The 23,942-nt window shown below is 40.9% G+C and overlaps 1 protein-coding gene across 1 annotated transcript; it reads right to left on the bottom strand.

Annotated features, from left to right (window-relative positions):
• Positions 1–872: 872 nt before the first annotated feature.
• CUNH6orf118 (chromosome unknown C6orf118 homolog) lies at positions 873–22,600 on the bottom strand. Its single transcript, XM_027633977.1, is given in 13 exon segments — positions 873–1,033; positions 3,130–3,155; positions 3,241–3,366; positions 6,542–6,557; positions 6,759–6,816; positions 10,662–10,781; positions 11,976–12,040; positions 13,900–14,020; positions 16,175–16,373; positions 16,375–16,433; positions 16,435–16,598; positions 16,601–16,879; positions 22,496–22,600. Coding segments are annotated over 12 exon segments (1,188 nt in total). The 5' UTR covers positions 16,674–16,879; positions 22,496–22,600.
• Positions 22,601–23,942: the final 1,342 nt, after the last annotated feature.

Genomic DNA, 23,942 nt, shown 5'->3' on the forward strand with positions numbered 1-23,942 from the left:
TACTCCAATACTTTTTACTCCATTAACCTTGACATAAATTATAGTAAGTAGTCTCTGTGTGACAGGAGTTTTAATTTAGCAGTACATCTCAAGTTACATACGTCTTTGAGTCTGACATAGAGCCTTTCTTCTTGCCAGTTGCTTTTACCTTGAGGGAAACTAAACAGACAGTAAAGCCAGGTCTTACTCTGTTAACAAGGAAGGGTGTTCATAGCATCATTTTTGCTAAAGCAACTACTGTGATACAAATAACTTAATTTTGTCTTTCAGCATCCATTTCCATTTCTAGATTTTAGACTGAACTGCTAGACAAAATCCTAAATGCAAAGAGGTTTGTACTTCACATTTCAATAACATCTGAAATGACGCCTGCTTTTTTGGTTACTAAAACAGAGCTTCAGACTTCAGTGTGGAGCAGAATATCAGCTGAACCTAAAATTGTTTTAGTCAAACTATTACTCACTTCTCTCAAGACATCTGTTTGTTCCTATATTTTGAAGAAGTCTTTCCAAGTTCCTCTTGCTGAGCTATTCCATGGATTTTATATGCTGGTGTTATGTACCACAGGTTCGTTTACCTCCTTCCCATGCCTTCAGTATGGCTGGAAGCAGGAAGCTTTTGCAACTTTGATTTACATATTTAGACCAAAGTACCATAATAGCTCTCCACAGTAATTAAAAAAAAAAAAAAAAAAAAAAAAGAGAGAGAGGTGGAATTGTATTCTGTACCTTCCTACTTTCTAGCTGGCAAACCACAGCAGGCCTAACCTGGAACTTGTTGGAGCCAGAAAACATTTCCAGTCCTTTGGGACTAGACCTAGTGAAGGTAACTCATGTATAAACTAGTTTGCGTTATGCCTGAACCACACTGGGTTATAAGGAAATAACTTTTATTTGGCCTTGGAGAAATGTGTTTCATGTGTTGATTTTCATAGTTTGAGCCTGAAAAGGCAGTAACAGATCAGTTAAATTGTCACACAGCATTCCAGCAAAAGAAAACGCATCAGACCCACTTATCTTTTTAAATATGCAACCTGTATGGGAAAGAACACATTGTACTTATGCAGCATTATGAAGTCATGCTTTCAAAAGAATATGGAAATGCACTAGTTTAATTATATTGTTATTAAATTATAATGGTCTTGCCCTTTCAAATGAGGGGGTTTCAATGTAGAATTGCTGTTACAAAGGGTATTGCAAACTCAGTAAGCCTATATTAGCATTCAGCCAAAGTATGCTTGGATGGCCAACCCTCCAATGGCTTGCAGGGGGCACTCCATTTTCCCTCATGGCTACTTAGGGAGTATCAGAGATTTCCCTCCCTTGATGATGTGGCTGTCTCCTGTTGGAACAACTATACAACATTGCCATCTGCTGGCTATCCTTTTTCATTACAGTACAGAAAAAACCCAGCCCCGCCCCCCCTCCACTTTCCCACCCCAAAACTACTCCAGAAACCAGCAATTTATATTTAAAGACCTTCTGAATACTCATATTTGTTGTAAAAAAGCAAAGAGAGGAAATTCTCAGAGTGGCTATTTTTTTGGAGGACCAGATTTCATATATTCATTTGTTATCATGCCACGGGGCTGAATATCTTAGAGAGTGTACACAGGAACATTTCATAAGGCACATGGAGTCTAAGATCTCCTGTTTGCCAGGAGAAAAAAAAAAATGGAATTTTCATTACTAATTGCTGCTGTTCATTGTTTTAATAAAGTAAATCTGTCTAAATAAACCAAGAGTTCTCCTTCTTCCCCAAAGCTCTCTGATGCTGGAGGTCTGCTGATTGCTTTAGAAACAAGTGGCAGACTTCTGTCTTGTACTCGTAGGTAGCAGTGCAAAAAGTTTATTGAAAAATTCAGCAAGAAAAATAATTATATTAAATATGTCATTAAAGACAGACAAGCATAGTACAAGAACACAATGTCTGTACCTGGTTTTCACAAGTTTTTTCAGCTTTCCTGTGACTTTTTGGCAGCTCTGTTTTATTCTCAGTATAATTAATTAACTAATTTTATGTTCTGTCAATAGACATAACTGCTTCAGAGGACAGAAAGTTTGGAGAAATGTTTGACCTTTTAGATGCTTAGACAAACATAAGACTTGCATGAACAATTGCTGTTTGCCCACCATTAAGAGTGACACACTATGCCCTACTCATGCTGACTGCACTTTTAGCTGCATGGAATTACCTCCTCGCTTCACGCAGCTGGAACACTTATCAGTGTAAGCAGTGACAAGGACATGTTAAAGTGCCTTTATTGAAATCTTGTGCTATTTCTAACTGCAGTGGAAAAGGAGTACTGTTTGTAAATGCTGAATGCACTAATCCTGTAGGAATTTGCAAGCATCTAGCTTTTTTATAGTTCAAGTGGTCCTCACACAGGCCACTTGCAGTATGCAAATTTTAGTGCATAAAAAAAATCTCTGCAAGTTCTGTACCTTGGATTGCATAGTGTGTAATAAAAGCCTGTCTCTCACTGTTTGCTTTGTACAACACCAATGACAATGAGAGCTCAACCAATAATGATGGAGCCTAGTGAATTACAAAAAAAACCCCAAAGTATTCTTGTTAACATTTGTCCTTTTATTAAAAAACAATTAGATGAGATCAAGAATTCATCATAGACTTTTTATTCAATCTGGACTTAAACTTGCCCTTCCTGTCTGTGACTGGCACGTGTTCACAGCTATGGTCATTATATATACCAGTGAATAATCTGCAGTAGTGTTCAGTTGTTTCAACATCTAGAAAGGAGATTTCAAAGGGAATCAGGACTGTCCTATTTCTCCCCCTTTGAAATTACTCAGCATTTCAGCATTCATTTCAAGGGTTTCTCCAGGCCAAGAAACAAACATGTTAAAACTAATGATGCTGCTGTTGAATGTGTATTTGCATACAAGTCCTCAAACTTGTAACATGAATACAGAAATAACCCCTATGTCTGTAGATCATCATCTCGCATACTGAGGGTCAGCCTACAAGCCTCCTACTGCAGGGATGGAGTCTGAACACTGCAATGAACATAGAAGCACCCAAACTAGGCACATATTGTGTTCTCAGAGGATAAAATAAAGACCACTGAGGATCAATTTCTCAATGCTAAAACATTCCTCATGGTAGTACCTGGACACCAGTACTTCTTAAGAAACCTTATTTAGACATGTTTAGAATTAATTATTTTTACCTGTATTAGTTTAGAGTGGTTTCCACTATATGCAATGTCACAGCATAGACCACTCTTTCTTTCTTCCCAGTCTCAGTAGGTTAATTTCTTCCCATTTATTAAGAACCTTACACCTCACAGATTCAAGCTGTTTTGAAACAGGGAGCAGGTTTTTTACTATTTTCTTTGTCTCATATCTGCTTCAGGTTTCCAGAAGTAAAAAAGTGCTTGCAAAATTTAAAGGACAGAGTTAGCAGTGCAAAGCTAATTGTCATCTAAGGCTGTCATCTAACTCTTTTAGCAGGTAAACTGAAGTACAAACTTGCCTTAATCAAGATGAGCAGTACAGACCAGGAGCACCCATGATATTGCCCCCAATTCAGCTGGTATACACACTCACTGTACTCACACTTCATTTCCACCAGGAAAGGAACATTGGTACATGGGCTGTGCCACTCACCTTTCACAGTCATGCCAACCAAGCCCCTTTAGCACTTCTTGCAAAAATAGGCTCTAGAAACAATGGGAACACAGCCAAGCGGGAAATAACTGCATCCTAGCATAGAGAACAGAGAACATGCAAGGAGCAAAATAAACATGCTGTACTCCCTTAGGAGAGTCCAGAAAATGCACTTCAGAATTTTACAGGCCAACTTCACTGTCAATTCACCCACTCACTACAATAAGTCAATAATGTGGTGTTACAAGATCCTACACATCCTGCTCATGCTCCTGTCCAGCCAGGGTCTAATTCGAGTCAAAGACCTTTTCAGCTTTTCACAGCTTGTCAGCAAGCTTGTCTGCAGCCTGTTGGTGTTCATGCTGCTGCAGCCAGAGCTGTATTACAGGCCCTTTCCGGGTCCTCATCTAGGGAATGAGGGGAACTACATGCACAGACTAATAGTGCCCTTCACTCCAGTGGTCTGTAATCATACAAATAAACTACTTCCTTCCCTGGTGACAGTGCAGATGAAAATCATCCTGTTTTATCTGTCTCCCACATCCTGGTTCACCTCTTGGTGTTAGTGTGTAATGGAAGCTATGGAGAATGGAATACCCAGGAAAGACGATGAAGTGCAAGGTTACACCTCCAAGGCTCTGCGATTGCAGAGGGGAAGGACATAGAGAGGGAATGCACCGGTGAAGGGAGTGAGAACACAGAAAGGAAGAACTGGCCTTTCTTTGCCTTGTGAGAGCCCCCAGTGGTGCTCCCTGGCTTGTCTGACTGCTGTCAGGAGCGGGTCAAGAAAATCCTCTTGACTCAGGGGCTGCCCTGGAGCTGGGAGCTGGGAGGGGTTTTCAGAGCTTGCAGTAGTTCATTAGCCACATTTGCAATGTAACAGCTTTGTGCCATGCTGTCAAATTCAGGACTAGGTACTGTGTTATGATGATGTTTCAGCAATTAAAGACTGCCTGTTGTGATCCCCTGAATTTCCTACTCTCTAAGCAGCTTGTCATGGGCAGCCAGCCCTGCTCTTCCTCCCTTTAGTCTGTGATGCAGTGTCAGCACACAGTCAAAAGGTCACTGAGAGCCAACAGTTTTGATGAAAAGTGAGCTAGGCTGGATGAAGAGAGCATGATCCAAATTTGAGTGATGCACTGCCTCATGTGGGGAAAGGGCTTGGCCATGCTTCCTGCCCCTCCCTGTCCCAGAAGCTAATGGCTACTGGCTTCTCAAAAATCCTGTATTTTTGGGTGAACCAATATAAACAATAGATAGCATATCCTCACTCAGTGGATTAGGATAAGCTACCGGTCCTGGGAGGGCCTTACAGAAATGTTATCTGGAGAGAAGAAAATAATGCCTTCTGTTTTAGAAAATATTAAGAAAACTTTTTATTCAATTTTTAAAAATATAATCAGATCTCCATTTTTCCTCTGGGAAAATTGTAACATTCTCGTTTCAGGTTAACTTGAATTGAACACTTTTTTAATTGCTTAGCATCCCACATCAGAAAAAAATCCCAGTCACCAACCAACCAAAAAAAAGAAAAACCAGAAACAAACAAACAAAAACAAAAAAAGCAAAAGATATTTGTAGAGCTTTGTTCCCTATAGTGGCAGCATGTATTAGCATATTTAGCCCAAATTTCTTGGCTTAGGCTTCTAAATACAGCTGTAACACAAAAAAAAAGAACTGTAACATTTACATTTTTCTGACTTGGTTGGTTTTGATTCCTCAATGAGTAATTGAGGAAGGTAGGGAAGGAAAGTTTGAAGCTAAGTTAGTACTTCTTATATTAGTATCTGGTAAGGAAGAGAAGGGGGAAAATCTTTACACATTGTTTAAATATTTTTTAGCTCATTTTATGCAAAACCATGTCTGAGATATGCCTTGGCCTGGAGAGTTCTGTTTGTTTTGTTCACTAGTCCTGTGGGAGATCAAGAGCCAATGACTGATTTTATGTTTTTTTTAGTGACAGACTGCAAAGCAATGAAATTCAAAATCTGTACCATGCTGTAGAAACAAAATAATCAGAGCAGGTGCATTCAGACATATGTTCATTGACAGGAAGACAGCTACACTAGAGAGGAATTTGGGCCTGTTTAATTGCTGGGGAAAAAAAAAAAAAAAAGCCCACAACCACAGCTGGTTTGACTGTTTAAGCATTGCTCCTACAGAAGGCATGTTTGCAAAAGTGAATTAGGTGCCAGTGGTAGGAGCTGCCCATGATGAAGCTAACAACTGGCCATAGCCTGGAGCAGGACACTAGAACACTGAGACATTTCACAGAAAGATTTGGATCTTCCTCTTTTCTTAAAGAGGAAATGTAGAAGGCATTTTACATCACCACTTGAACAGCTATTTCCTTATTTACCACATTATAATTTGCTAATCAATATGTTCTCATGGTCTGGAAGAAAACTGTGCTTTCAGAACAGGTTTTCAATGAAGTCATAAAATGCAGGTGTACTACAGTCAGACCAGTTATACTTTACACTGATGACACTTCACAGGATTTCTTAGTTCATCAATTTTTTTTTACTCTTCCACAACTTTTCAGATTTATCTATTTTATCCTACTCAAGGATCCTGATTCAGATTCCACTGATCAAAGGCCTTATCAAAAGACACTACTTCCCTGAGCAGTACATAAATAGACTGTAAACCTCAGTGCTGTTACTGAACAAAAGCACTGAGCAAGCATTCAATAGGGACTTGACTATTGTATGGATAACTAGAGCACTCAGGACTGATACAGTGAAGACTGAAAAGAAGCTTAGGAAGGGCATGTGAAAGCACGTGATTCAGGGCTTAACCTCCTCATCATAAGGATGAAATCCAGTTATTATATTTCTGCCAGATGAAGGGTTTCATGTACCATCTCCTGAGACATCTCTAATTTTTTAGAGTCTCCCACTGACACCTACTGGTTATAGATAGGATCTGAAGTGAAAGAAGTATAGGAAAGATGTTATGTACCTTATTTCATTAGATGTCAGCATATTTTGATCACACTAACAGAAAAAATCCCAACAACTAAGGTAATTTTTGATTGTTTTTTCTTGCAACATTTTAGAAAATCTTATTGCCATAATTTATGCCATATTTCCTTTCGACTCAACTCAAAACTGTCCTATCACTCACCTGTTTTATCTTCTGGAGTCTGGCTCATCTGTAGCACTGTTTCTAATTAATTCTTCAACTTAGACTAGAACAAAACAGAACAGTTTTGCAAGTATCTTTTCAAGATCATATACAAAGGTAGATGTAAGTAAATAGTTGTTATGTATAATGAAGATTATTACACATTCCCAGAGGTCAAATGTTGCTCTAACAGGGCAGAGAGAAAATTGAAGCTCACTGAACTACAGCAAAGTGACTCCAGATTTGAACGTCCCGTGATGAAAAGGAGAGAATTGACTCTCTGTGAGAACCTAACAGGATTCAAACAATTACTCTCTACTGCATTAAAACTGCAGCTTACTCTCCCAAGTGGAAACCTCTTGTTCAATGAATGAAACTATGGAAGAAATTGCACATTATTACTTATATATTTAGGAAGCCACATAGGTATAACAATAACATAATTGGACAGCTTAATTCTCTGCATATTTTTATATATCACATAGAAACATACTTGCATACATAGAATCAGCCGGGTTGGAAGGGACCTCTGAGATCATCAAGTCCAACCCTTGATCCAACACCGCTGTGGTTACTAGACCATGGCACTAAGTGCCACATCCAGTCTCATCTTAAAAACCTCTGGGGACAGAGTATCCACTCCTTCCCTGGGCAGCCCATTCCAATGCCTGATTACCCTCTCTGTAAAGAATTTTTTCCTAATATCTAACCTAAACCTCCGCTGACAGGGCTTAAGACCATGCCCTCTTGTCTTACTGATAGTTGCCTGGGAGAAGAGACCAACCCTCACCTGGCTACAACCTCCTTCTGGGGAGTTGTAGAGAGTGATGAGGTCTCCCCCTGAACCTCCTCTTCTCCAGGCTAAACAACCCCAGCTCCCTCAGCCTCTCCTCATAGGACCTGTGTTTGAGTCCCTTCACCAGACTTGTTACTCCTCTCTGGACCTGCTCCAGCACCTCAATATCCTTCCTGAACTGAGGGGCCCAGAACTGGACACAGTATTCGAGGTGTGGCCTCACCAGTGCTGAGTCCAGGGGAAGAATCACTTCCCTGGACCTGTTTGCCACACTGTTCCTGATAGAGGCCAGGATGCCATTGGCCTTCTTGGCCACTTGGGCACACTGCTGGCTCATGTTCAGCTTCTTGTCAATCAGTACCCTCAGGTCTCTTTCTGCCTGGCTGCTCTCCAGCCACTCTGTCCCCAGCCTGTAGTGCTGCACGGAGTTGTTGTGGCCAAAGTGCTCTTTTTTCCTCTACTATCAGCAGTATTCAAAAATCCTTCAAGACATTCTAACATCTACTAATATTATTTTAAAAAAGACATGTCTTGTATGAAAATCATTTCCTCTGCCCACCCTCCAAGGATGGTTTTGCTATACATAGAAAGGACTAAAACATGACCCACGGCAAGAGGAAAGATTCAGTCTTAGGCTCCAGGTAGCAAGTAATTACTTAAAGTTTCATTATTAATTTTCATGCAAAGCTAGCAAGTTGACATTAGCACATGTTCCTAGACTATGCTGGAAACAGACTGCTATTCAGTACTGAACAGTCTTATGGAGCATTGGATTTTTATACCTATAGCTGACAAATCTCTCAAGAACTCCTTTAGATAATTCTGGGATGTTTATCATTATTTCCTTTCAGAACTTTGGTAGAAGACAAAATATCATAATTTTCCATTTTATCTCTAAAATGTTTATAAAAGCTTGCACTAAAACCAACCTCTGAATAGCCTAGATAAAATTTGCATGTGCATGCCCTATAAATATCCCACACAATATCCTGATCCATCTTAAATTCATGACAGTTTGACTATCCCACATTAACACATCATGAATTCTCTCTCTGTAGAAAATTATAGACATGTAGATTACTGGTTCACTATTAATCATCTTCCTGCTTACACTAACAAAAACTAGTGAACATAAAACTCTTTCACATTCCAGTATCTTAACTGCAGAATCATCCAAACTACATGTTGAAAGCACAGGGTAAATATTGTAAAGTGAACACACAAAATACACTGGAAACAACAATTGCAAAGATATAGAAGACCTCTTGAGTCATATAGATTCATATTTACAAGAAAAATAGAAGGGGAAGAAGAGAACCAGCAGCTTAGTGAAATAGTGACTTGGTAATTCTTCAGGTTCAGACAGTGAAGTGGGCAAGAGCAAGAAAGCTGGTAGGCAAGATCTCTTGTTAGAACAGCTTTCAAGCATGAAGGTTAGAGTTCTAGAATTAAATAATCTTAGGGTCAAATATTGAGGCTAGAAAGTCAGATCAGATCTTGGAGCAGTAGTAAGGAGATTTGGAAGTTGTGATATAAAATATCAGGGGCACGTACCAGAGGCATGCACACACTGGGTCAGTCCAAAGAAGACAAGGAGCCTTAGGAGCCTTATTAGGCTTTGTTACTTCCACAAGAAGGAATAAAATCAACACCCCAACAAAGGTGACACACTCTGATATTTAATAGTGCAGGTTGCAGCCTGTGTGGTCAGGAGAAATCTCTGTGATGGTCAGCTGGGAATGGCAAAAGAAAGTCTTGGTCCTACTCAGAGTTTAACCCCATCTCCCAGTGTGATTGGTACAAAATAAAGGTTTTTGCCTAAAACAGGTCATCCACAAGGTCTAATCCTTTGGCCTTCCCTTCAAGACCTGACATTTAAAAAAATAAGAAACTCTATGTGGCAGTTTGAGCCACATTAGAAATCCAAAAATCCAATTTCCAGGCTTCCCCCACCCCTTCCCACAATTCATCCCATCACTGGAGAGAAACTTTCAGGCCAGAGGCTTCCATAGGGGAAGGGGGAAGTATATGCATTTATTTACACAAATAAATATACTGTACAAACTAAAAGCAACTATATATATATATATATATTACAATTCTATCAGTCTTTTAAGCCCCTCCCTTTAACTTTAGTCCAGGAGCAGCCTTTCAAGGCTGATATGTAACGCGATCTCTGTCTCGTGGGAGTGTTCTGGGCCCCTGAAACACTCCCTAACCAACCTTCAACTGTTTACTGCAGTTTTTCTTCTCACGAAGTCCACGAAAGTAACTTTGTGTCCTTTCTCTTTTGTTGCTGTGTGATCTCTCTCTCTCAGTTTCATACCTTGGTTCGTAGGCTGCTGCAGTGTAGCTTATCAACGTAGGCGTCCTGGAATGTTGATTCCTCCTCTGGGTTTTCAGCTGTCCTGCGTTTAAATCATGGCACAGACATCCTCCGGGCTTTTTCTCTTCGGTCCGTCTCCTATTTTGCCTGGGATTCCTTCCCCGAGCACCGAGTTGATTTGTTATCAGCCCATCCACCTGGCTCTGCTTTAATGCTGAGCCTTAAAATCCACTCCCCACCAGCCTCAATGCAGTGGGGGGAAAAAAGCCCCCTAGCCTTGGCCACAGGCACTCCGTTCAGTTATACACTGCCCAAGCGTCCCGCAGCTGCAAGGGGGGAGAAGAGGGCCTAGCCTCCTCCCTCTTACCTCTCAGGTGCTGTGAATCTCTTCCTTCACAGCACACACTCCAAATGCTGCCTCCAACTCCGGCCCAGGCGGAGCTGGGGGGGCCGCAGGGCTCCCCTTTTCCCCCCTAGGGGGACGGTGGGGAAAGAGGTGAGCCCAGCCACCCCCTGGCCTCCTACACCTACACGCAGCAGACACCAACAGCAAAACACTGCCAACAGCTTCCGGTGGCTGTGTATATATGATTTTGAGCAGAAGCGAACAACATGGACGGTGACTGGCTCTCCAGGGAACACTGTCCTGGCACCCAATCACCTCTGAGCCCCCAAACTCCCAAGAGGGGGCCAATCTTAACCCATGACACTCTATTTACTTGTTTCTGCTCTACCCCATCTACTTTGTTGTTGCTACAGCGGTTGATAGTGTTTGTAACACTTAATCTTTGCTTCTTCCCAGAGCAGTACTGGCTTTCTGCATGAGAACTTGCACATCTTTCCTGAGTGCCTGTATTTCTGGAGCCCCTGAAGTCTTTGTTTCCATCGCTTCGACTGAAATCTTCAGATCCCATGAGTGCATGAAAAAGAGTAAAATATAAAGTTTTGTGGACTTTTTTTTGCTGCAGGTTCTGGCACCATTTTTTAAAATGACTTTTTGGTAAAATTCAGTTCTGATAAAAACTTCTGAATGAGCTGTTGATAAGACTAAGAGCTAGCATAAACAAAAAAAACCCTCATAGCAGGTTTCAGAGTCACTTAAAGCTCTTTCCATTTGCAAATAGATTAAAGGTTTGTTACAGATAAAACAAAAAAGTATGGATGATTCTCCGAATGTGTCAGCCAGTAAATATGAAGACTTAGACTCATGAAAACTCCTTGCTTTTGGACAATTCTTTCAGGTGTTCTGCCACTGAGCAGTGTGCTACTCAACCTAGACAAAGCATTTATGCTGTCAACTGTGCCCTGTTCATCATTACCTTTCCTTTTCATTGCGACACATTGTCAATATCACACAGACACTCCCAGGCTTCATGTCAAAGAGAGCGGACAACTAGGGTGAAATCCTCAGAGCCAATCCAAAGGATTGTCTGTGGAGAACATGGGCCTGAAAAGCTATCAGAAGAAAAGGGGGCTAGTTTTGGAGTAGGGAAAGCAAAAAAAAAAAAAAAAAAAGAAAGAATATGAAAGGATGAGATAGAGAAATGGGCAGGGCTGGACTGAAATGGGTTGAAGATGGGAAGAGGCTCCAGGGGCCTGGGCAAGGCCAGTCAGATATGGCTCTGCCCTCAGGGCTTGACATCTCCTCTGTGCTCCTCTTCTACTTCCATAGTGGAAAACACCTTTACTGGTGCCTTTTACTAAAATTAAGGTGCCACTGGTGAGAGGGGTGTGTGGCACTATTCCTGGAAGCCTGAGACAAATCTCACCCTCTATTCAGCAGCATTTCTACAGTAGAGTTGGCACAAAGCCTGATGTGGCTCTACCAAAGAGGAGACAGAAGGACAATAGTTTTGGCATTTCTGAAATCCATCTAAGTCTATTCAGCCAATGCCCTGCTTATTCTATAAGGAGTTGCTGTCTCAGATTTCTCTACTGTGGGTTGTTCCTACAGAAATTGTGGTCAGCAATGAAGCAAAGGTAGAGCACTAGATCTCCTGCGTCAAGGATAAGGTCAGGGAGTGCCCATATCTGACTTTAAGTACTAAATTTCTCTGTAACATCACCAAGGAAATGAGCTAATACTGACAAATACTATGTTGGAATGTGCTATAGGTGGAGAGTCCAGAAGCATCAGCATGGAAAGCTCATACTCATTCTAAATAAATTGAAAGAAGACCATCAAAAATATTTAACAGTCCTGAGATTACAGCCTCCTGTTTCACTTTGGCTCCAGGAAAATCACACCTTTTTTGTTGTGACAGAAGGTTTGCTTATTCCACCACATGTGGGTTTGTTCAAAACCCAGAGGTGATCAATTGGATTTTGATTATAGCAATCTCATTCTCAGCACAGTTCACTTACCCAACTAGCTCTTCCTCCTCAAGGATTTCTTGCCTGTCCCCTCTTCCCTTCTCTTGCCTATAAATGCTGGATATTAATGTACAATTATTTTGCCAACAAATATGGAGGACTTACCTTTTCGCCCCCTCAGTTATCACTGGGACAACCAATGTAGAACTTCTATTATCACTACCATCATATCATAATATACAGAATCAGAGTGCAACTTTTGCCTAAATAATTTAGTTGTGTTCCACATGCAAATCACTCTCCTGAGTGCCCAAAAGGAAAACCAAATAGATTTGGTCTCCAGATAAAGGATTTCAAGTGCTATCCTTCAGCATAGTGAAAAATCAAAAGGAAAAAAAAAATGAAAACAGCTTGGTAAGTCAGATAAGAATTATCACTCCTCATATGTAACTATCAAAGTGAGAGGTAGAAAAATAATTCACCAGTAGGTTACTACCTGATTTTATTTTCCCAAATATTTTAAGGATTTTAGAATTAAGGGCAACAGTTAGTGAAGGCTGAGGGTTTGGGGGTTTTGGTTTGCTTGTGGGGGATTTTTTGCTTGGGTTTTGTTTGGTTGTTATTGTTTTTTTTTTTAATAATGCTTTTAGCAAAGTGCTTGAGTGATAGCCAGAAGTTTGGTGCCAGTTTGTGTAACTCCCACAGCACATTATATAAAACCTGTGAAAGAACTCGTCCATCTTTCCTAAAAGCTGTCTGCTTTTGCACATTTGAGCAAGAGCAAATGTAAGTATTTGCACATGATGCTACTGTCTTGAGACCTGAGGAATACCACAGGAAGAAAGAGCAATGGTTTGTTGCTATATGGTTAATTAAAAGGCATAAAGTCATGGTAGGAACACTGGGATATGTGCAAGGGCTTGTCTCAACAATAGGGCCAGAAGCAGAACTGGGAATGCTCTAAAGACAAAACCATATGGCATTTGTAGCCATGCAGTTTAACTTGCTGGTCAGCTATAAAAAATAAATTGAGGGAAACAAAACACAGACACATGTGTCTGTGTTTAATTTAAATGAATAAATGAAAGCAATGACTGAAAACAGAGCTTACCCCTGAACCACTGAATATAAGTGATTTCCAAATCACCTTTCTCCCCAGCGCTATTTTTTCCAGATTTATGGCTTTTGCATGTGCATGTGATTTGCAGAGGTGTGAAATTCCTTGTAATTTCTTTGTTCTCCATTACCATGATGAAGCTTATAGAAGGAAATTATGCCAGCTCAAATCGCTGAGCAGACTGGAAATCAACTTTCTATAGAGGCATATCTCTTAACACTTCTATTCTCTGTTCTTGTTTGCTTATCTGTGTACAATGGGAGAAGGAGTAAAAATAAGGAACAAATCAGTCATTCCCTTTGAGACCACAAGTGATTAAATTAAAAAAAGGAAAAAAAGATGCTAAAAGTCCATGAATTTTGTTAGATATGTTTGATTTTAACATGTGATCAATGGACAGAGACTATATTCTCCTGAAGAATATAAATCCCCGTGAGAATCAGTTTCCTCACTGTAGATAAAAAGAGTTTAATGTCCCAGATGCACTGAGAAAACACTGACAAAAAGCCTTATGGGATAAAACTTTTAAAACAATAGTTAAGGTACACTTAGCTTATGTTGGGCTAAAGTGTAGGAATATTTATTTTCTTCATTTCCTTCAGAATACCACAAAATATCAGAGGCCTGTTGCATATATCTTCAAATGCTTCCTCAACAACCTGTAGTTGCTTGAAATGGAAGGGATCACAAGCACATGTTATCTGGTGTTCCTGTACAATTGCCAAAATTAATGACTACAATCCTGCACAGGCAGAAAGTGCTCTAAAACAGTTACTGTCAGAATGCATCACTTTGTTTAAGTTCATGTCATTCTCCTCATGGTATGCAGTAAGAAATATCATGAGAAGTCATGGTCATAGCAAAAATCAGTAAGAAGAAAGCGTACAATCAATAAGACAGGATGTATTAATCATCAAAAAGACTAGTTGAAAACAAGACAGATTTGTGTGGCAGAAGGCAATTACTAAATTATGCTTCAATTAATTGTTGAATATCTTGCTTACATATTTACAGCCAATCCTTTCATTATCATAAATAAGCCTGTCTATCTCTAGTGACTTCAACAGATCATCTCCAGATTTGACAAGAACCTATTCTTGGAACATATTGCATTCCCTAAAGTAACTGTTAGCACAGAGAGACATAATTAATATATAAATAACCCAAGAATCCCTAGCTAAGGAATAAAACAGTTAAAATAATACACTTAAAATCTCATGGTTGTGTATTACCAACTCTGAGTAATAAATCTGGGAGAGAGAAAGAAGGGGTCTCTGGCAGCTTTTACTGGGTTCCTCTGCCATGGCTCACTTCAAAGTGCTCTGTTCCTACGATTACCTTTTTAACTACAACCCTTTTTGGTAGGTAATATACTATGGCAGTTTTTTACTTTGTAAATATCCTTGTTTCAAACCAAAGCTGGTAAAAATTTTGACTATTTACTTAAAGGGAAAAGATTGCCATCACTGCTAGTTAGTACAGCTTTCTGCTAAGTTTTGTGCCAGGGTTACACTATCTTACAAAAATTGTATTGATCCAAATTGTTTCTGGGTAAAATGTCTCCTGGGAAAACATACTTCAAAAGTTACAAGATCAAGTTGTTATCCTGATATAATACTGCACTTCACTTCTGTTCTCCCCTCTCTCTTCTTCCTCTTAACTCTGGCCTCTCAGCCCAGAGGCATAGAAGAATTGTTGCTTGAGGATGTTTACCAAGGTGTGAAGTAACCAACTTTTTGATAAGTTGGTTAACTGTGTGGCAGATGATACCTCCTAGAATTCAAGGGAACATGGATTATGCTGCTTCTCCCAAGTAATACCCACAAGTAGATTGAACGGATTTGTTGCCTCACTTCCTTAATTTGCACAACTTTTCTTGAGATATGTTGGAGGTATACAGGACTAACCTCTGCTTATTTACTTGATCATTTCTTTTCAAGTTTCTGGTATACATAGGACTCCTATTGGGACAGCTGTTTCAGTCAAGCCTGACCTCTGTTTTCTCTGTTAGCAGCCACAGTCCAGCAAACACCACTGCTAAATTCTCTGTAAAATACCCTTGATAAATGAGTTGGCATCTTACAAAGGATGAAAATCTGGCCTTAAGTACCACAGTGAGGGACAAAGTGCCAAGTTCTTTCAAAAATTTCTCTCATGTACATGAAATATCAGTTCTTTTCCAGCCCACACTAGCCTAGTCATTTCCTAGTTTACCAACCCCCAAATGCTTTCATTAAGTTCCATCCCTAGTTTCTATGAATCCAGTAGCTTACTCTCACTCCTGCATTTGGCTATGAGTGCTGCTGAGATTGTTAAGCTTCCTCTGGGGCAGCAACTCAAGCAACAACAGTAGCTTCTACAAAGTGTATGTGCTTCAGTGATCAAATTCACGCCCCATCCCACTCATCGCAAGGGGAGAGTTAGCAGCAACTGTCTGTGTGTAAAGAGATAGTCTGCAGAACACATAGAGAAAGCAACATCTTATACAAATTATCTCAAACATGCTGCTGGACAATGTGCTGAATATACAGTTCCCACAGAGATGCTGAACAACAGTGATTTTTCCTGTACAGATCACTAGCTTGCAAGATCTTGTTTTAGTGTATATTTAACACATTTCCACATGACAATGGAGGGAAGGGTAAACAGTGGCATAACGGCATTGGGCTCAGTGTTTTGGAACACACAGAAGATGTGTCTTACACGTGCTCAACTAAGAAAACACCAGAGACTGTGTCTTTGAGAAGAAGAGAGAGGTGATTTTGCCTAACCCATTCCATTTTCCTGGAACACACAACCAATCTAACCAGAAAGATAAAGCAAAATTTACCATTCCATCCACTTGAAGACTTTTTTTTTTTTACCTTAGCCAGCTTACTTTCATGCTGCTCTGATACTTTTCTCCCTGTTAAATCATTCTGTAACAGTTCACGGTTTGCTATGAACACCTTCTGGAAATCTAGGAACTTGTCAAACTGTTTCATTTTAGCTACACTGGCCAAGTATGAAGGTATGAACTGGTATTCCTCCTTGACAAGCTCTACAACACACTGTCAGCTGTTCAGTTTGTTTTTTCAACATCACAGTCTCTGACACATCTAACTCATCTTGGTTCACTTTGATGACTCTCATGGAGTCTGTCAGTTCCATCCTCTACTTTCTTTTTAAGTGCTTTCCACTTTAGCAATTCCAGTGGAATAGGAAAATCTGCTGAGGCACTAACACCAGTCACAGTTGGCTGTGGATGTCTGCTGCTAGGGCAAGAAGATTCAGGCTCTGTTGGAAGCTGGAACAAAAGTTACCTGAAAATCTTTTCATCTTCCTTGTTCTCTCATTTTCAGCTGGGAATTGATTTCTTTCCATTATGAAACTAGTTTGTTCCCTGGCAGAGTACCATCATCCCTGTTTTATTTTCTCTGAAGGCTTATAAAGCTTGCTATGATTTAAGTGTCCAGAGGTGTAAAGTTTAACATTTGTTCTGTTGACTGTTTCCACGTTATCTGAGAGATGAGCCAGACTCCTTGCTTGACAGTTTCTTTCTGTGGTGAAATGGATTGTTGTAGCACACACTTTAAAAGAAAAAGGAAAGACGAAATACACTTTATAAGGGAAATAGTTTAGATTTAAAAAGTCTTTCAACACAGAACAAAACTATTCCACTTTTAGAACAGAGCATTTTACACAAATATGGCCTACAAAAATATGCTACCTTCTTCTACCTTCTCTGGTTGATAGCTGGCTGAACATGAGCCAGCAAGTGTACAGGCGACCAGGAAGGCCAATAGCCTCCTGACCTGTACCAAGAATAGCATGGCCACCAGGACCAGAGCAGTGATGTCCCTGTACTTGGTACTGGTGAGGCTGCACCTCAAGTCCTGTGTTGAGTTTTGAGACCCTCACTACATGAAAGATATTGAGGTGCTGGAGCATGTCCAGAGAAGGGCAATGGAGGTGGTGAAGGTCTGGAGCACAAGTCTTATGAGCAGTGGCTGAGGGGACTGGGGTTGCTTAGCCCAGAAAAGGAGGTTCAGGGGAAACCTTATTGCTTTCTACAACTACCTGAAAGGAGGTTGCAACAACAAGGGGGCTGGACTCTTCTCCCAGGTAACAAGTGAAAGGACAAGAGAAAATGGCCCTTGTGCCAGGGTGGGGTTAGGTTGGACATCAGGAAAAATTTCTTCACTGAAAGGGTGGTCAGGTATTGGAATAGGCTGCCTGGAAAAGTGGTGAAATCACCATCCCTGAAAGCATTCAAGCGTGCGTATGCAGCACTTGGGGATATGGTTTTGGTCGTGAACACAGTAGTGTTACGTTAGTGGTTTGACTTGATGATCTTAAATGTCTTTTCCAAACTTAAGGGTTCTATGTTTCTTAACCACAGCAGTATACAAATAATCAGACAGACCTGGAGGCACCTGTGGGTCCTGCAAAGCTCAGCCTCTACCCACACTCCTTGACAACACAGTTTCTGACCTTTTCCCCCCCTAAGTCTCCCCATGAATTCTTCTGCTTGTGAGTGCAGCCTCTTCTGCCGATTCATTTACACTGGGCCTAAGGCTGATCCCTTTCTACAGAATGTCAAATAATTCCTTTTTCCTCACTAATCACTGGAAAGGTTAGTAAGTGGCTGATATAGGTAACATCAGCAAGAGAAAAGAAATGTTAAAAAAACTAAGAGCCTGAATGAGTAGATTAGGCAGCATTCAAAGTAATGTGTGCTAATTTGGTTACTGATGAACAGCCATATAGAATATGTGAAAAACTGCCTGAAACAGTCTCAGACACATTAGCTGTTACTTTTAAGGATGGCTGGAGACTGGTGAACCACCAATGATGTGAAGAGCATAAGTACAGAGTCTGTGTGTAAAAGAAGTAAAGAAGGGAGAAAAGTGAGCAGAAAATCTCATCAATTTCACCTTCAACTTTCAAAAAAAAAAAATCTGGGTGAATAACAGATGGTTTAAGAGCATTAGTGCAGGAGAGAAGCAGTAGCTGTTACATATTTTGACTTTACTTGGGCTTTTGGCATTTCTTGTGTAGTAATTCTACGAGAAAGAAAAGCAAAAAGAAATTGTCTAGGTGGAGATAGGCTAGCATAGGTGCAAAATAAAAACAATAAAGAAATCTCTAAAACTACATTCGAAGAATAGTTATAAAGATTCCCTGTCCAAATGGAAGAAGTACAAAGCAGTTTTATATGGAGATTTATCCTGAATTTGTATCTAATTTTCCCAGCATTTTTGTTTACACTGTGAATAATGGAGTACACAGTATGCTTGTTAAATTTGAAGATTACATGAAATGGAGAGAGGATGCAGATATTCTTAGAGACAGGATTGGAACTGAAAATGTTCTTGATAAATTGGAAAATTCTGAGAACAGCTGGATGAATTTCAATATCTGCACAAACAAGCAGCTTCCCAGTAGTCTGCAGCAGCTGGCTCAGTAGAAACTTATTTAGAAAATATCTAGGGAATATGGTGAATGACATGGTCAAAACAAATCAACAGTGCCAGTATGGTGAGCAAGACAAATGCCATTTTGGGATATACAGAACAGTGTTTCACATATAGTAAAATGGAATACTCCTGTCCATGCTCCCAACACAGAAGTGGCTTCAGCCAAATTTTATGCCTTGTTTCAGGCACTGATCTTCAGGAAACATTAAAGACAACTGGAGGATTCCAGAAGAGAGTGAGTTGAAACTATAAACGAGAAGAAAATATATGTGGGTGTAAGAATTTAATTTAGCCTGAAGAATAGAAGGAGGAAAATACAGCAGAAAACATGCTTGTAGCATGGCTGGAAAAATTTTAGGAGTTCAAATATTAAAAAAAAACAACATCTCCAGTGTTACAGACTGTCTTGCTTTTCCCAGTTTTCCCAGTTTCCAAATGAGCAGCCTGAGGTGGCCAAGAGCAGACTTTAACTGCTCTTGCTACCCAGGAAAACCAACTGAAAAACTGAAAGACAGTCAAATCCTGACCCATTATCTTAGGCATTATGATAACCCACAGAATCCCCATGATATTAAATGATATTTGAAGCATATATTTTAATGGGTTGCAGTCAGAGCCTTCATATACATACCAAGGAGCAATAAATTTAAGTGGGGTTGACTTGCTGGAAGAAGGACCACTGAGGAGAAGTAGGAGAAAGTGTGCAGATATGGGTAGGTTTTATATAGCACAGTACATTTTATAAACTCTTATCTAATATGGTAGAACTATATTATTCTTTCATCAATAATATGATACAAAGGAGAGGGGGAAACAAACCATTTAATTTTCCCTCCTTGACACTCCACTTTTACCTGTCTCCTTTTAAAATGTCACTTTTAATTCCAGAACTGTTTAATTGTTACTATTATTGACTTGTGCTGGAGAGATGGAAATGACAATGATAATAACGCCGTGATTTTTTTCACAGAAACATGCATATTGCGGCAACTTGAATAGAGGATAAGCTGCAGTCACTGCTACTGAGAAAGATCTGCCTACCTGATCATATTTGCTCCTCTTCTCTGTCTTTAAACTGACACAAAACCGTCTTGTGGAGATTACTGTTACTTATTCTAGAAGAAGCCTGGTTAGGCATACTGAAGAAAATGCCACTAATTACGTTTTCCCATTCAGAATACAGCCTGGGATGGCCCTGAAGGAAAGTCTAGAGTTGCGTTGGGGTAAGTTCATACTCAGATGCTGTCCTTTCATTTTCTCTCTGGGTGGAGCATGGTAGTCTGAAAACTTCTACACAAAAGCAGCCTTTAATTCAGACCTCATTTAAGCTGAAGATTTAAGGTCTAAGTGGATAGGAGGTGAGATAAAGTACAAAGTAAGGCATAAAGCAAAAGAAAGTAAATTGATTAAAACAGTTTCCTTAATCAGTTCAAGAGCAGGAATTCTCTATTTTGTCACCTTAGTGACTGCCAATGAGCAGATAAGAAAGATGAACACCTCAGGGCCCATGTTTCCTGCTGGGGCATACATCTGCATCCTGTCACTATCATTTCTGATGGTAAGTTGGAGGCCATTAAAAAAGCGAAAATTTTCAAAGGCACTGGGCAACATGCCGGGCAGCACAGGCTCTTCCTCTTCCAAGACTATCTTCAGTGCAAGTAAGAGTAGTCTGTTTCTACAAACACATCCCACCATGCCTCTATGGTCTATAACAAAACAAAACTGCTCTGAGGAGGAACTAGGTATTTGAACATGCCTGCATAGAGCAAATACAAGCACAAGAGGTCAGGAAAGTAAATGCTTAACAAAAAGTAGGGAGATAGAAAAAACATTTTAGGAGACCTTGACAGGCTGGAGGAATGGGCCAACATGTTGAAGGTCAAAAAGGAGAAGTGTAACATCTACAGCTGGGGCGTTCTAACCCCATATAGCTATATATGCTAGGGATGAACTGAGCAGGTAACAGCTTTGCAGAAGAGTACTCAAGAGATCCTTTTGGGCAAATTGCACAAGAGACAGCAGTGTGCCTTGCAGTGGAGACAGCTAATCACATAGTAGGCTACACAAGCAAGTTCATGGCCAGTAGACAAAGGAAAGCTCTTATTCCCCCTGCTTTGCACTAACTGGGCCATGCCTGAAACATGATGTCCAGTTTTGGGCCCTGTAGAGCAAGCAAGATGATGACAAACTAGAGGGTCCAGTAAAGAAACACTGAGACTGCTGAGAGGCTGAAGCACAGGTCACTCTGGGAGGAACTTTTTTGTACAGCCCAGATTAGACCATTAGACCATTAATGAGAGGCAGGAAATAAACTGCAGTCTCCCACTGCAACGAGTGGTAAAGTCTCTCTCTCAGAAGTGCATGGTGAAAGGGCAAGGGGCCATAACCACATATTGCAACATGGGGAAAAATAGGTTGCATGTAAGGAAAAAGTCTTCACAGCAAGAATAGTTCAGCACTGAAGTCACATGCCCAAAAAGGTTGTGAAATTTCCATGCTTGGAAGTACTGGCAACTTTGCGGGATACGGTCCTGAGCATCCCATCAATATTTCTTAGCCCAGCATGGAATAGGGCTGGACTGGGTAAGCTCCCTTCCAACCTAATTTTTTCTATTGTCCCAGGAAGGTCTTTGAGCTTGCAAATGAAACACTGTAAAGTCAGGAAATACCTGACTTCATGTGCTCCCCCAACTCTTCTGTCTTGTACATTCAAGCTGCACACTGCAGGTGGCAGAGAAGCAACAGGAAAGATGAGGGAGCACCGTTATCGTACTCACTGTGCCTGAAGAATGTGAGGCAAGGTCTGTAGGAAGAGGTAATCTCTTTTATTAGACTGACTGATATAGTTAGAAGAACTTGGATGGGATTTCAGGCACACAAATTCTTCTTCATTCTGAAAATAGAACCAGCCCACTTCAGTGCTAAACGCAGGTTGAAAATTGTAACTCTGAATTTAGCTAGCTATATTTATCATTTAGATCATCTGAGAAAAAAACCCACATAATTGGCACTTGTGGAGTGAAAGATTTGTTAATTATATTTTCATCTCTCCTCTTGATATACCTCCTGAAGGAGGCAGAGGGATATTTTTGCCTACAGAACATGAGGGTGGAAGAGAGTTTTGAAGCGTGACAAAGCAGCTCAGTACAGCTGAGCATGGCTTCCCAAGAGTCAGGGAAACTTGGGATGCACGTAGAAATACACACATATGCACTCACACACACACACACACGCCAGGCTCAGCGTCAGGTTTTGGATAAGGCCACTGAGCAGGAGTAGCCCTGAAACATGTGTCATATCAATCCCTACTCACTAGCATGGACCCTGCAGGCTATGCTTGGCTTTTCCTGCTGCATGGAAATTTCATGCATCGCCCCCAGGCTGGCACAAAGGCCTTGCCTGTTGCATGCCTTGTAGCTTCCCCTTCATATGCCAAATATCCCATCTGGCCCTTCAGCCACACCTGCCTGACAGGAACCAGTGCCTCAGTGCTGAGGTGCTCACCTCATTCTCCCACTGCCACCAGGGCCTGGCAGAGACTCGGGGTCACGCTCACCACAGGCCGTGTCCATCACCACAGACACTAGCTGGATGCCCCAGTGTCCCCTGGGTCTGAGCCTCATCTTCCCTCAGTCATGCTGGCACTTGATTTGGGACTAGCCTTGTGAGGCACTAGCCTGCCACCCCACTACCCACTTCCAGGGACCCCAAATTTACCACAAGTACCCTTTGCTCCTGTACAAGCGTTAACCTCAAGTCATAAACCATTCCCTCTGCAGCCCATTCCTGGGTCGCAGCAGTGGCCCACCCCTCATGGCCCCAGCAGCATCGTCATGGAGGATGGGTTCTGAGACGTGCAGTGTAATCAGCCATACTTTTGGGATAGCCTTTTCACCTTCCCGGTTATTTGTGCTCACTACTACTGCTTCTTTCACCAGTACAATTTCCCTTCCAAGGCTTGCACCAACCTTCCTGTCAACATAGGAGTGTATGTTGGCCACCTCTATGCAGGTTGAGGCTTCATGTTATTCTAAAGAGATTGTGTGACTCCGGTATAAACACCAAGATTCGAAGGACCAAGACCTTACATCTAGTCCTCTGATAATGCTTGGGTTTTTCCTCCACACTGGCTAACCTCCAAATGCATAGTGCTGAGGAGATTTCTTTCACTGACAGAGTACCAAGACTCTTCTATCAAAACTATTTTAACCTTTAAGGAGAGAAGGTTTCTTTGTTTTGCTGACAGCAGTCAGTGACTGAAGATTTTTAGCCTTGGACTGAGCTGAGTCATTGGGTAGATGCAGCATGGGGTAGAGCAAAAGGTCTAATCCAGGAAAACTGAATTCCCATATCCTCACACAGTCACACCAGTATCTAGTGAGAGTACCAAGAAGCAGAATTAAGTCTAGGCAAGGGCTTCTCCAGGAGAATTTCAGGTGACCTGAGCTCACTGTTTACAAGAAGGATCTGTCACATGGGAAACATGCGATATGCAAGTCTATACACTTAAAACCAAAGAGGGGACAAAACCACACAGTAAATGGACTGTGGAAGAGGTGAAAGAAAACAACTGATAGAAAGTCTTAAGAGCAGATATTTAGCAAAGCCACAGAGAAACTGAGCTTCCATGAGTGTCAGACCAGACTTCTGAACCTGTATCAAGCTGTTGAATCCAAATGTAGACAAGCTAATGACATAGTTAGAGTGCACGAGAAATTTGATTCCTGACAAACTAGGTGACTTTACCACACACTGAGCACAGCACTGGTCATCATATCTGCCTGACTGAAAAGGCTGTCCTTTAACTGGCCTACATCCTGCAGATTGGCACACATCAGCTCAAGCTATTCCTTCCAAAGGATCTCTGCTTTATGCTCAGGCGGCATAAAGCAGTTGAACCAGTTACAGTTCAGAATAAACATGAAACCTACCATGTGCACCCAGCAGTGATCATTCTCTGTGTACGGTGACCACAAATGTAGATAAATCAATACAGCTTTGTTAATAGTGAAACATGTAGGTACCAAACTGCAAAGCTTCTCTTACCCCTGAGCTATTGTTCCTGCTTCTCAAACTATGTTTGTGTAAGGGGAAAAGAAGGGGCAGCATTCCTTCCATTACAGTTGGTGCTACAGTGGGACTTTTGTTTGCAATGAATAACAGAAAAGGCTGC

This window comes from Corapipo altera, unplaced genomic scaffold, assembly GCF_003945725.1.
Source record: "Corapipo altera isolate COAL_440 unplaced genomic scaffold, ASM394572v1 2b, whole genome shotgun sequence".
NCBI lineage: Eukaryota > Metazoa > Chordata > Aves > Passeriformes > Pipridae > Corapipo > Corapipo altera.